This window comes from Sminthopsis crassicaudata, chromosome 3 (genome assembly GCF_048593235.1).
Source record: "Sminthopsis crassicaudata isolate SCR6 chromosome 3, ASM4859323v1, whole genome shotgun sequence".
Lineage (NCBI taxonomy): Eukaryota > Metazoa > Chordata > Mammalia > Dasyuromorphia > Dasyuridae > Sminthopsis > Sminthopsis crassicaudata.
The window spans coordinates 143,414,043-143,429,354 of record NC_133619.1 but is presented as its reverse complement, the minus strand read 5'-3'; the positions used below and the strand labels follow the sequence as shown (position 1 = coordinate 143,429,354).

At 34.7% G+C, this 15,312-nt stretch overlaps 1 protein-coding gene across 5 annotated transcripts in view; it reads right to left on the bottom strand.

Moving 5' to 3' along the window:
• GPC5 (glypican 5) overlaps positions 1–14,277 on the bottom strand; it is a 1,091,572-nt gene extending 1,077,295 nt beyond the window's left edge. For 4 of the 5 annotated variants that reach the window (XM_074299350.1, XM_074299349.1, XM_074299353.1 and 1 more), the window contains exon 1: positions 13,686–14,276. In XM_074299350.1, coding sequence (XP_074155451.1) covers positions 13,686–13,851 — 166 coding nt within the window. In that variant the 5' untranslated portion in view covers positions 13,852–14,276. Of the gene's footprint in view, positions 1–13,685 lie in introns of all 5 variants that reach the window. The other variant, XM_074299351.1, reaches the window with a different exon arrangement.
• Between the last annotated feature and the right edge of the window lie 1,035 nt (positions 14,278–15,312).

The following is a 15,312-nucleotide window of genomic DNA, read 5'->3' as shown; positions in this document are numbered from 1 at the left end:
CTATGACACCAAATAAAACATTAACTTTTTACATTCCTATTTGGGTGAATAAAAAATGGCATTCCTAATAACTTTATAATCAGGAGGGCAGTTAGACCCTATTTATATAGACAGAGGGCACAGGTGTGAATTGATTAAGATAATCCCCCCAAAAAATGTGAAGGTAAGAAAGAAGCAAGCACTGGGATAAGGGGGATAGAAAAGACAAAATGGGGGAAATTATTTCACATAAAAGAAAAACACAAAGAAATTTCTACAAGAAAATGAGGGTAGTGACAGTGTTTGAACCTTATTTTCATTAGAATTGCTTCACAGAGGAAAAAATACACACAGAGAGACACACATTCAGTTTAGTAGAGAAATCTATCTTACCCAACAGCGAAGTAGGAAGGCAAGAGGATAAGAAAAAGGAAAGAGGATGATAAAAGGAAAAACAAATTAAGAGAGGCAGTGATCAAAAGAGAAACAAACTTTAAGAGGAGAAAGAGGATAAAGAGAGTGAAAGAAAAATAAATTGAAGAAAATATGGAGGAAAATACATAGTAATCATAATTATGAATGTGAATGAGATAGATTCAGTCATAAAATGGAAGTGAATAGCAGAATGCATTGGAAACCAGAATGCAACAACATATTGCTTACAAGAGATATATTTGAAATAAGACAAATAGGATTAAAAATAAAAAGAATAGAATCTATTGTGCTTCAAATAATGTTTAAAATAAAAGAAAATAAAGATAGCAACCATGATCTTAGACAAAGCAAAAGCAAAACTAAATCTAATTAAAATAGAATATCAGGAAACTACATTTTAGTAAAAGCTATCATAGACAATGAAGTAGTATAAAATTTTATAGCAAGTTTCTGATTAAAATCCTCTTTTCTCAAGTATATAGGGAACTGAGTCAAATTTATAAAAATAAGAGCTGTTCTACAGAAGAGAAATTGTCAGGGGATATGAAGAAGCAATTTTCAAAAAAGACAACAAACTATATACAACAAATTTCTCTAAATCACTACTGATTAGAGAAATGCAAATTAAAATAACTCTGAGGGACTATCTTATAACTATCAGATTGTCTAATATGACAAAAAAAAAAGAAAGAAAGAAAGAAAAAGAAAAAGGGGATGTGGAAAAATAGGTACAGTGATGAACTGTTAGTGGAGTTGTGAACTGGGCCAAGCATTTTAGAGAACAACTTTAGAGAAGGTTATAACAACTTATAATGGTTATAAAATTGTGCATATCCTTTGACCCAGCAATACCACTAATTATGACAGAGAATAGACACTATAGAGTACAAACTAAAAAGGAATCTATTGTGCATAGTGAAGTTTTTCAGGTGCTCTTAGATGACATTGTTGTTGGTTAAATCAGTTCCAGGGAGTTTAATAATATCTGCTTGATGGATCAAAAGGCAAATCATAAGGGAAAGAGAATTGCTCTAAAATAAAAAGGACTAGAGTTTGTCTTATATCTGAAAAATACACACTATGTGACCCTGAACAAGTTACTTAAACTCTTAATGTTCTAGATATCTCTCTAAGGCTATAAATTACAGAGAAGTGGCCAATGGATAGAGAGAGTTTCCTTATCAGAAAGTTCCCTAAAATGAAAAAATGTAGATATACAACTCAAGATCAAAATTACACAGGGGAATGTGTATAAATACCAAAAATAAAATGCATGGGATAACCATGGTAATCAAATATACTGAAATATAATTATCAAAAAAAAATTGCTTAAGGTTCCCAGATCCTAAGTTAAGAACCTATAGTTTAGGGTATTTTTTATTCCATCTGCCTGGCTGAAGTTAACTAAATTCTTGAGATTATTAGGAAGCATGTATATGTTGGTCTAGATCCATGGATTCAGAGCCCCTGCCTTCATCCTGAAGAGAAAACATAAGCTGGTTTAAACTTAGATTCAATATTTTTAAACTAAGAGAAACTGAATCATCCTAATGTAAGCATATACTAGATGTTAGGCATTCTTAGCAAATAAACATGGGATAGAGAGACAAAAGAGCAAGAAAAATCTGGAACAAATTGAAACTACAGACAAGCTTAGCAGTGAAGCTGGGTGAGGGATTCATCTAAGAAACATAAAGGACACATTAAAGATCCTCTACTAGATGGCTATGGAAGTATGCTATCATCAGGGATGAAAAAGATTCATTTGGCTAAAGAAAATGCATTTGTTTTCCTTTACCTAACAAAAAAACTGTGGCTTCATCTATTAGCATCGATCTCAGGGTTCACTAAGTCCCCAGTCTTCTAATGGGCCAATGTCCATACTTTAGAAATGTACAGTTCACTTAAAAATCTCAGAAAGCAACCTGAGACAACAGACTTAATCACTCATATACATGACAATTCCCAGATCTTTCATCAAACTTGGATTGTAATCCTGAGAAAGATTGCCACAAATGAAAACAAATAACAAAACTGAAAAATTGGACCAAACTCTAAATAGACTATCTATAGCAGATTTAACTGAAGAAAATTGTTTTCCAATGTGAAGCACCATTCTTATTACTACTTTGATGCAGCGTCCCTCTAACTTTACTTTGGATGCAGTTTTTATGTAAATAGAAGTCTATTGACACTTCACCTCTCACCTATTCTCCCACAATACTTTGAATTATATCTACCTAGATTACTGCTCTTCTATAGCTTATGCTCAGATTTAAACTTCCTTGGGAAAGAAGGGAGAGAGGGATAGAAGAAGGAAAGAAGAGGGATGGAGAGAGGGAGGAAAAAATAGAAGGGAGGAAATGAAGAGAAAAAAAGGAATGAAAGGGAAGCAGAGGAAAAGAGAGGCAGGAGAAAGGCAGAGGGTAAAAGGAGAGAAGATCAGAAAAAAATAAATTTCCTTTTCAAAAGTATTCAAAAATATGCAGACTTTCAACAGGCAAAGAGGAGACAGGAGATTGGGGGAAAGGACTTTTGCCACATAATGAGAAAATAGGGCTAATTAGGAAAGTCCTTGATATTGGTAGAGATTGAGGCAAAGGGAGAAGAGGATAACAGAAGTTGAGCCAGATAGATAGTGTCATGAAAGCTTAGATATTTTTCAGAAGATATAGTAGAAGATAGAAGTGCCTGTATTATGATCCTTGGAGTCACAAAGAGGCAGACCTGACTAAATAAATAAACAGCAAAAACAATAATAAAAGGAATAAGCATTTATCAAATCACATTGTGACCAGATACTATGTTAATCTGTTTGCAAATATTATTTCATTTTTAAATCTGAAAGATATTTTCTATTATTGTTCCTGTCTTACAACTGAGGGAAATGAAGCAGAGAATTTAGCTGATTTACTCAGCTACACAGCTAGCAAATGTCTGAGGCAAGGTCTGAAATCACTGGGTCCAGGTCCAGCACTCTATCCAACATGACACCTAGACAACCAATGCTCTAATACTATCATTCACAAACTATTTGATCTGCAGTGACCCAAAGAATTTCCACAAAGAGTTTTCTACCCTGGTAAAATCATAGATCCAGACCAAATTTTATTTGACATAAATCTACAGATTATGGCATCCCATTCAAACAAACACAGACATATCTTTTAAAGCCAAATAAATCATTTCTGGTCCATTGCTTTAGCTACAATTCTAGTCTCCTTCCCTCCACCAGTATTTAGTTAGAGGCAACAGATTCTGTCTGTTTAAATTGCCTCAATTGTAAAATGGGATGATAATAATAGCACTTACTTATCAAAGTTGTTATGAAGATTAAATGAAACAATCTTTGTAAAGCACTTAGCCTACTGCCTGGGAATATAGTAGGTACTTAATAAATGCATGTTTCCTTCCTTCTTAGTTGATTATAGTTCTAACAGGAACCCTTTACATAAAGACCAGTTACATGATCCACAATCCACTCATTGAAGTTCTTCACAAATTAAATAGGAAAACCCTTGTTTATAAATTCCTTATCTCTTATTTATTCCATTGAGACATCTTTCTTTCCTAATGGTTTTTTCTCCAAATCCTCTGGCATTCACTTATCCTTTGATTCATTTACTCTACTTCACAAACCCTGAGTAATATAAACAAGTTTCCAATGACAGAGCTTAAAAGATTTGAGGTACTTTTTATTGTAGCTCTCAGGCACAATTATGTAAAAAAAAAAAAAAAAAAAAGAAAAGGGGGGGGGGGAACGCTTTGCATTTAACTTCACTGAAACTACTCATTTCCTAAAATTGGATGATTCATACTATGTGCTGTAGACTACATAATACTAGATTTGGCATCAAAAGATTTAAGTTCACCTCCCAGCAATATCTGCTTCCCAGAGTGTGATGTTAGGCAAATAACTTCATCTTTCTGACTCCAAAAAAAAAAAAAAAAAAAAAAAAGAGTTTGGATTAAATTATCTTCTAAGGTATTTCCCAATGCTAAAGTATATGCCTGTATAACTACACTATCATTGATGTAAAGAAAATTTAATATAAATTTTTAAATATCTCCTTGCCTCCCTCTCTCTGTCTTTCTCTGTCTCTGTCTCTCTCTTTGTATCTTTCTCATTTGTTGATATCCTTTCAATTTTATCCTTAAATGTCTTTAGTATTATTCGACTAAATTCCTTCTCAATATGTTTTCTGCAGCAAGTTTTATTTTCCTCCACTCCTTTCAACTACTTCACCAGTTAGGTAGTACAGTGATTTAAGAGCTGGATGGAGTTAGAATCAGTGTGTTCTGAGTTCAAGTACTTCTTCAAAGATTAAAAAGCTGTGTGATTCTGAGTAAGTTATCTAACCCTACCTCTGCCTCAACTTTATCATATGTAAAATGGGGATGACAACAATAGCACTTAATCATACTGTTTTCATGAGACTCAAATGAAATATATAATGTGCTTTTCAAACCTTAAATATATAAATGCTAGGTTGTTGTTTTGAAGTGACATTACTCATAATTCCCCAGTCTTTACTATAAAATTTAAAAAAATTTTTAAATTAAGTTTACATCCTAAACTGTGGCTATGACATCCGCTCACTTGTCAAAGAAGTAAAATATTTGCTCAATGAGGAAGGTTTGTTTTTTATGTTTTTTTTTTTATTCTCTTCATTGTGATAGTTGATTTATATAAGTTAAAATTCCTTAGGAAATTGTAATCACTAATGTCAGTTCTTTTATCCAATTCTCATTTTTCAGCAGCAACAACTTCCTTAAATAAGTCAAGTGGAGTTAAATGAATTGTGCTAAATATTTTTACTTTTTTATTTTTTTCTGATTGATATTAATTTTGATCCATATGTTGGTATTCTAATTACATGGAGACTAGCAATTGAAAAATTATTTACCTGCCAGTAACCAGCTATTTGTTATTCAAATATAATTATTTTAACTTGGGAGATATTTTTCATACTTTCCAAGTGCAGATGCTCTTAATTTTTTTCCTTAAAAACACAAATATTCGTGAGAATATAAGGTTTCAGAATAGCATACAAGCCTTTTATTTCTCTGTCTTGCTCCTTACATGTGTTCCAACATATTTTTTCATCAGCCTTTCCTTATGTTTACCTTTATGTTGAAGACCAAGGATTAAAGCATATATTAATTTACTTCAGAGTGTTATATTAAGTTCTTTAGAGAATTCATCTACATCCTTTGAAATATATGTTGGCACATAAACTGCAATTATTTTCATGATACCATTTTTTGCCAGTACTTAATGAGTACTGAAATATTGGATGATCAAATACCCTATGAAATGATATTCCTTGTTGCTTTCCAGTGCTCTATAAAATGAACTCCTGGATTTGCCTCTCTGGAAAAATGTCTGTGAACTATTCTTCTAATTAGTTGAAACTTCTTTTTGACTTAAGTATCAAGATGGATTTATGACAGTGACTCCATTAGCCTGCCTACTTTTTAGTCACAAGACAAAGGTTTCATATTATCTAAAAGATTAAGTTGTTGGCATTCTCAATCTAAAAGCTTTGTGATTCTTAGCATCTTTTGTCTCCTTTTCTACCAATCAGCCCATCATTGTAAATGGGAAAAGGGATCACATGAAGCTATGAAACATTTTATATTTTTCTTTGTTGCATGACTATCCTTGTCCAAAAAATTCCTGACCAAATAGCTAGCCTTAAACAGTGGAGGATACAATGTAACTTTCTATTGTACCACTTGAGAAATGGAAGTATTTGGAGAGGAGATTCCCATATCATAAAATTACAAATCAATTAAATATACCATACTGAAAACTTACTGTAGGACAGAATATAAATTTGAAAGGACTGAGGAAAATTTCAAAAATAAAAATCATAAAATTAGATAGTGTGGCGGTTGACAGTTACAACATAGAAAAACCAATATTGGAAATGTCCAATAGTCCTCCAAAGAAGACAATTAAAAAGGGAGAGTATAAGCTCCTTGAGGAAGGAACTATTTTTACTTTGTCTTTATATTTATAGGAAATAAGAGTACAATTGATAAAAGTTTATCAAAGGGAAGACAATCATAAATATCACTTAGAGCTTCACATAGCCATATAACAATGCATAAAGAAAGAGTAATTTTTTTAAGAGTCAGCATTTTAAAACAAGGAGATGACATTTATATTGCTTAGTCTTATCACATATTCTTGGTGTGAAATTAGTCCTTACTGTTGCCATAATGGTTAAGGACATATCTCATTCTAAAAATAAATGTACCACAAAAAGTGTATGTGTTTGTGTGTGTGTGTGTGTGTGTGTGATGTAGTCTATATGAACTTGAGAGGAGAAATATGAAATAGAGAATTTGAGTTAAGAAGAAATGGGAGAGAAACGGCTACTACAGAGCTCTCAGTCAGATGGAAAATTTAGATGACTCTTTTCAATCAAAAACTAACATAGGAGCAGGACATAATAGTGACAGGAGACTTCAACTATCAGACATCTGCTAAGGAAAAAAAAACTTTTGCTAATGACTGATATTGCTAATAATTTCATCTCTTAGAAAATAAATATGTTTTAGAAATTGTTATATTAGTCAATGCAAACCACAGAAAGACTGATTGGTTAAGCTGAAATGATAGTAAACATGGCTGAAAATGAGCTTCTCTGAAACTTCAGCCACAAGTTTCTTCCTTTACCATTTCTAATTCAACAAATATTCACCACATTACCTTTTCTTTATTTACTGTGAGGTTCAATAACATTTAGAAAAATAAGGTGCAGCAAAATAACAAAGACTGAAGTATGAGGTCAGAAAGAGTGATGGTACAGAAATGAGAAAGGGGCTATAAGAGTCAAGATATACAAATTTTGCCCAAGGTTATAAAGAGATAACATTTTTCGCCCTCTTTGACAACTAGGATTAACCTTCTCACTTCTCTAGATGTCTACATTTGTAAAGTGAGAAAATTAGTCTAAGCGATCTCTAAATTAATTCTTTCAGGTTTAAATAATGCCACGATCCTAAAATACTTAACTATTTTGAAGGTTTTTTTTTTTGTTGTTGTTGTTGTTGTTTTTAATTTTTTGCCAGACCAAATCAGAAAGTTCATTATTAAATAGACTGAGCAGAGACCATGAAGGTCAGTATCAATGTGGAAGAGTGATCTCAGCTATTCCTGTTAGAATTCTACCAGTGGCAACACTATAGATGACTGAGTAAAATCTAGCCTCAGATACTTACTAGCTGTGTGACTCAGGTCAGGTCATTTAACCTTGTTTGCCTCAGTTAACTTATCTATAAAATAAACTAGAGGAAGAAATGGCAAATCACTCTAATATCTTTGCCAAAAAATGGGATCACGAAGAGTCAAAATAGAAATAAAATAACTGAACAACAATCTCACAGAATTATTGTGAAGATTAAATGAGGCAATATGTATAAAGGCACTTGGGATCATATCTGGAGCACAGTAGGTACTACATAAATGCTTATTCCCTTAACAATTACTTTGTGTAGCCTCCGATATAAGTGATATGAACTTTTTATTCTTTGACTTATGATTAATTCTGATTATTCTCTAAGCTTTATGCATCATGTACTTTTAAGTGGGAATGGTAACGGCACACTAAAGAATGTCAAACAGGAAGTTCCCAAAGATTTAAGTCATTTGATCTTCATATCAAATTAAATATTCTGACACCAGAGTTTTTGTAAAACCATGTAAAAATAGTATTTTTAAAAGGTCAACATCTGCTTTTACCCTAGACTAAAATTATGTCACATAAAGTGGAGAGATCCTGGCAACAATACCAGAGAAGGTACTGTGATCAGAATAGCTCTGTATAGGTATATAGCTAGCACTAACATTATCACTGGTTCTGAACATTATCCAATTGCAAATGTCATAAGGTATATATTCTTATACAAGTAGTTGGACATTATCCAGTTTTAGGTATCATTGCACAGAATTAATTTTACAACCTTATCCATTAATGTAATTAATGGTTATAATTTGTAAAACCATGGACAGTTTGGATTTGCTATCCATTCATTCCCTGCTTCTTTGTTCCCTCTAAGAGGTATTATTAAATATCTGGTACCAGAAAAAAATGATAAGTAAGGCAATAGGGGATTATCATTACTCATACTACTTCCATACCACCTTGTTCTCCCTCGGAATTAAACAACAGGTGTCATTAATTATACAACCATAAGATACTATAAATTCAACAAATTCAATTCAAAAAGCATTTTTATTACCTACAATATCCCTGAAGACTCAAAAGTACTCTCCAGAACACAGAGCTGGAGATCTGTCATTAGAATATGAACCCCCAACCTTCTGTCCAGCTGGTTCTTTGGGTTTTTTTTGTTTTTGTTTTTGTTTTTGTTTTTACAGGGAACTAGAATTCTGGAGAGTTCAAATTATTTAGATTTGAGAATTATTTGCATAGAAACAGTGCTTAAGCCCTTGGGAACTGATGAGAGGGAGAAAATAAAGAGAAGAGGGTCTATGATAGTATTAGAAGGCATTCAAAATAAAGGAGCAGAAAGTAGATAATGATCCTGAAAATAATTCATCAATTTGTAGTAGAGAAATCAAGAGACGACTATATCATAAAGGTAAGGAGAGAACTACTTTTAATTATAACCACCCTAAATTATCCTTTGCCTAACAGGACTGACTCCAGGAAAAGGATGGCAACAAGCAGGGAAATTAGTACCTTTTTAATTGTCAAAGGACATAAGAGACCTTCTCCTCCGGTGTTTTATTAATAAAATTCAAATTCAGTTCATAAGTGAATTGAATCAAGGTTGTGTTAATCCCTCAGTATAAGGAAGGTTTTTGGCTAGGCACTGGAGAGTAAAAGATGAGAAGAAAATCTTTACCCTTATCCCTAAATGTACATTTTTTCAATAAAGAAGCAAAAACACAGTATAAATTTTTAAAATATAAAGAGAACCAATTTAAATATCTATATTCATGTTTAATTTTTAAACATTTTATAGCATTTTTTACATGAGATCATATCCATATTAAAAGACTGATATTCTTGAATGAAAGGTTTTTGTACATAGCTAAAAGTGAAGTGTTTTATGTTTTGGGTATTACAATAGTTAAATTAGAAATTTTTGTATTTTTTCCATATGTGGCAAATGGCTGAAAGACATCTTGAAAGAGAAAATTGAGTCAAAGTTGGAAACAGGAAGACAGATGCAAATCTGGATCATGATATATACTGGTTCTGGGAGCATGGTCAAGTCACAACTTCTTAATGTCTCAATCAGTATTCTAAGACAATAAGTTATAGACGCACACCAGAGGCCTGAAATGAACATACATACACACACACACACACTTTTCAAGGATGAATAACTGCAATAAACTCTTCACTCATTTGTTGTCATTTCTGTGATTCCATATCTTACTGTGACTCCATTAGGAGTTTTCTTGGAAAAGATGCAGAATGATTTGTCATTTCCAAGATCTCCAGCTCATTTTACAGATGAAGAAACTGAAACAAACAGGACTGAGTGACTTGCCCAAAGTCACAGAGCTAGTAAGTATCTTTGGCCAGATTTGGATCAGAAAGGGGCTCTTTTTGATTCTAGGCTCACATTCTGTCCACTTTGCCACCTAGTGCTCCCTTTACTCATATACTAGTATCTATATATCTTTTTTATTATAGCTAATATGCATAAAAAGGTCATCATATGTTTTTCTATGTACTTCAAATGTACCTTTAAGTTTCTAAAAATTTCCTTTTCCCTGTACAATCTCCTCCCTTTTATTTTTTCAAAGCATTAATAGATCTATGTAAACAATTTTACTATGAAATTATCTCACTTCACCCCCAACCCCCCCAAAATGGAGGAAGCCACAGTACCTTTAAGAAACTTTTGATAAGCATTTTTTTCCTGAAATAGTAAATAGAATAGCAAAGGGCACCTTGACTACTACTTCAAGGCCTGAAATCAAAATGAGGCACTTAGATCTGCTGTTCTAATCACGTTCACACATTGCTTCTTTCTACAGAGAATCTTTAGCAACACTGCACATTTAAAAAATCAGAGCCAGGAAATGGAAAGGCATACTACTAATAGGCCCATGTCAGTCTAATGATTTCAAAGACTTTCTAATAGATTACTATTGATATGCATTGCCATGCACACAGTAGGCAGTCAATGTTTTTTATTGAATAAATAAAACAACCCTTAAAGCATACCTAATTTATTTAATAACATTCTGGAAATTCAGGAAGATTTTATAAGAAAAATGGGTTATACTACCTGTACATATCAATTATAAATCAGTCTTAACTTTGTAACTCTTCCGCACCCCCTGCTGTCTGATTATTGGATGGGCTTTTTGAGTCAGGAGAGCTCAAAACTTAACCATTTCTAAGAAGAAATTTAAGAATTAAGAAGCATTGAAGATGATCTTATTTCCAAGAAGACAAATCTAAGTATTGTTATTTATACTGTTTTTAAGATAAGAAAATAAGCCCCTAATGCTTACCACACAGAGCTAATTTAAATCAGGCAAATTCAGATTTGCAAAGAAAATGATGGCTGCTGCTAGGTGGACAGGGGGATAACAAACTGATTTGAAAATATATTTATTATAAGTAAATATGAATAGAGTTTTCCTGAAGAAAATAGGAATAAATATTTTCAAACTGAGCTAAATGATATATAGCAGTAAAATGGGTCATATGTGAAGATAATGATGAAGAAAAGGATTTTTTTGGTAAAGTAGTAATTAAAATTGATCATTTGCTTTTGAGATGAATAACAAATTATGTTTCTTTTGCTTTTTTGTCATAGCATCCATCAGAATTATGTCTAAAATATCTTCATACATCTATGGCTTTGTGTTACATGATTTTAATTCAGCACAGTAGTCTCATGACAATTCATCTGTAAGGCAAATGCCAAAAGGAGTTTAGCATTTCTTTTAATCATAACCATATTGCTCTTTAACATCCATTAGTCCTGAGAAGAGTGAAGTGGCACTTTGCCCAGCTAGCTAAGTGAGTGCTATGCTTCTTTTTCACCTTAACTCGAAGCTAAATGAGTCAGTTATACAGAAATGGAACATAGCAATATGTGAAAAGGAAAGTTGCTATACTACCAGCAAGGCCTCTTGGCAATTTTCAAGAACTTTAGAAATTAAGGAATGATTATTATTCAAGTGATAATACCACAAATTTAGTATTTCACTTGTATTTCATAGGTTGATTTGCATAGGTACTCACAACTGGATAACATTCCTTCTACTGCAAAGTCTCGTTCTCTCTTTGTTGTTGTTAGGCAACTCTTCCTGACTCCATTTGGGGTTTTCTTGACAATGATTCTGGAGTAGTTTGCCATTTACTTCTCCAGTTCATTTTACAGATGAGGAGTCTAAGGCAAGTAGGGTTAAGTAACTTGCCTAGGGTCACACATAATGGACCATAGATGTTTTAGGTAATAGCTAGTAGAGCTATTATATAATAGTAGAGCTCTTAGCTCTCTTCTGCATTCTTCAAAAGAACTCTCAGGCTATTTCCAGAACTTAATTTTCAAATTTCTTGTGATTCACAAGAGGACCAAATTGTGGGGAGGAATAAAGGGTTGAAAGGCTGATATACAATGGTCACTCCTCCTCAAGGACTTGTAGCCACCAAGGTTTGAGTTTTTATTTTGTTTGGGGATATTTTGTTTTGTTTTTCCCCCAAACATACTGATGTGACAAGTTTACTTTAGCTATGGCACTTCTGTGTTTATCAATAACTAAGAGACATAAAGAAAAATAGTTATAGGAAGAACACTAATTTGAAAACATTAAAACTGAAAAAGCAAAGAAGCAGTAAAGAATGGTGTTGAGTGCTGATCTAGTAGAGAAGTGGTGGGGATTCTTGCACTTGATAGATGGTCCTGAAAAAGCCAACTAAATTAACTTGACTTGGTCTTTATATATCCCCAAATGACCTAGTTTGCTTTCAGGGCTACAATGTATCACAAACCCAAGATGAGAGTAACCAAGAATCGACCATTCTACATAAGCAAAGTAAAACTCAAGGTCACAGGTATCCTTTGTAAACATTTGAAAATTACAACAGGAGTTTTTAGATTTGAAGCATCTTTCTAAAAGTCCCTTACTCAATATTATTTTACCCTTTTTTTATCTTGGCCTTTTGGACGTAGCCAAAGGAATGCATGATCCATTTAAATGCCAGGAGCTTGTTCTTCACACCACCAATAAGACTTAGGCCACCTGTGAATGACCCCCACAAAACATAAACCTGAAGATAGAGGGACTTCACACCAAGTATGTTAGAAATTGGCAAGAGTCTCAGGTTTACTCCTCTCACTTATTCTCCAACTACCTATTCAATATGGAATAACCTACTCTCCTATTCTTTTCTCTGGGTGTACTACATTAAAAAAAAAAAAAAAATGCACCTTTAGAAACTACTTCTTAGCTTCCAAAGTAATGTTAGCAGATAATCACTGTGAATTTAAACTAGCAATACAACCTTAAGTGGGGCAACTAACAGTCCAGGACCAGTGTCTTTCACTGACTTGAATCTGAATCCAAATTTCGGTTTATGCCAATTGTCCTTAACCCTTTCTCTTACAAGTCTCTACAGAACAGGGCAGGGTTTGGCGTGATTTAAATATTTTAGTCTGAAAGAGAATGAACTTCATTTTCTTTATCTAAAACAGAAAGCACCAAAGAGATCAGCCCTGCCTCTTAGACACAGAAAGGATGCAGAGAGGGGGACGCAGGCGAAATTCCATCTCAATTCCAACCAGTACGCCTCTCCAACAGGGCGCACAGTATACAGGCGCGCTGGCTCCAGGCTTTTCTCCCGCCAGTCGCCTGCCTATAGATTCGCGATCCGCTGCGTTAGTGCATCCAACGAATAGTTCCCGTGTGCTCGGAGACGAGCCCCAAAGAATCACCTAGTAGGCACAAGTGTAGATGTCGCCAAGGTTCAGGGAGCAAAAGGATATATATTCCATCCGAGGAAGCTGCACCTGGCACATCGGAGCCTGGCTCCGGATTCCTGCACATAAATCTAGGCAGAACTTCACGAGGATCTCCAATTTTGGGCACCTGCCCCCTTCCTATATAAGCGGAGGGAGTGGGATAGAGGTTTGAGGCATTCCCGGGATGTCTCGACCGGCAAGCGAAATCTTCCTACACCGCCAGCTCCAATTGCACCCGCAATCCTAACTGCTCCCGCGACTAGAGGCTACTCACCGTCACCCCCAGTCTCGCTCCTTACCTGCCCGAGGGGTTTCCGGCAGCCCTTTGACAAGTCCCTGATGCCGCAACTGGAAAAGTTTCCGAACTTCTTCGCAGCTTTGCAAATCGTCGCCTCTCGCACCGGGAGAAAGGACCAAAAGGATGAGCAGGAGAAAGTCCAGACGCAAGATAGGACCTCTTTCCATCGCGATTCCAGCAACAGGAGCAAGATCGCAGGCGCCCCGGCTTTTCCCAAGAAAAAACACTATCCGTCACTACCCTTTAGGGCTCACCTGCTTTACCCACCTAGTGCAGCCCCGAAAAATACGTCTAGGATAGGAAAAAGAGTAATCCGAGAATCTTTGTTAAGAAAACTCGTGAGAAGGGTGGAAAGAGATTCATGCAATAATTTCACCTGAAAGCTCTTTGCCTGCCAGGGATGGCTGCCGAGGCCGAAGCAGCCAGCTAGGACTCTATCTGTTCTCTACCACACAGCGGAAACGAGTTTGCATTTATTTGCGTGGGGGCTGGGAGAGTATCTGTGGTCACTGCTGCTGCGGCAGCTGCAGCAGCAGCCTAGCTTCTGCACCTCCACTCTCTTAGAGCCACTGGCTCAGCTTCCAGCTGCAAACCTGAAACCCCGGCCCGCCTATTTCGGGTAGAGAAACCCCGCCCCTTTCACTCTCACCCACCCACCCCACCCCCAACTTAGTCCAGCTTCCCCAACCCCAACATATTGTTTAGGATCTAAGCCCACCCCTGATGTGTCTGGTCAGAGCTGCCCCTTTCTCCACCTCCCACCTCCCACCAAGCTAGGGGAAAAACCTCAAAAGGGATCCTCACAGTGGAAATAAATGAACAAAAAAGCATTTATTGAAAAGATCTGCAAAAGAGGGACTCCTAAAGAGATATCAAATACGGCTCCCAGAGCGAAGAGATTTTTTTCTTCATTTATAAAGATTTTCGTTCCATTGGAATTCAGTTCAAGTTTACTGTGATGGGATCTGTCCCCAAGAAAACAGTCAGCAGTAGTTTATACTTAGTAGTCGTACCTTGCTAGTGATTTTAAAAATCACATATATTATAATTTTTATGTTTGGGTGGATGAGAATACACTTTTTAAAAGTACTCACGGCTATTGTAATAGGAATTTTATTTTTATTTTTATTTGAAGTAAATAATATTTCAATGAAGATGTAACAGAAAAGCACTGAATTTGGAATGAGAAGACCAGGATTCTAATCCCTGTATGGACTTGAGGATGTTATCCATCCCTTTAAGGCCAAATTTCCTCAACTGTAAAATAATGAAATTGGATTAGATAACTGTCTACAATTCCAGAATTATGTATGTATATATATATATATATATATATATATATATATATATATATATATATATATATATATATATATATATATATATATATATACAGAGAGAGAGAGAGAGAGAGAGTATTCTGAAAGACTTCTAAAGTGGCAATAATTAACTATTTTTTTTATTTAGAATTTTTTCCACAGTATATATGCATGAGTAATTTTTTAAAATAATATTATCCCTTGTATTCATTTTTCCAAATTATCCCCCCCTCCCTCTACACCCTCCCCTCATAACAGGCAATCCCATACATTTTACATATGTTACAATATAACCCAGATACAATATAT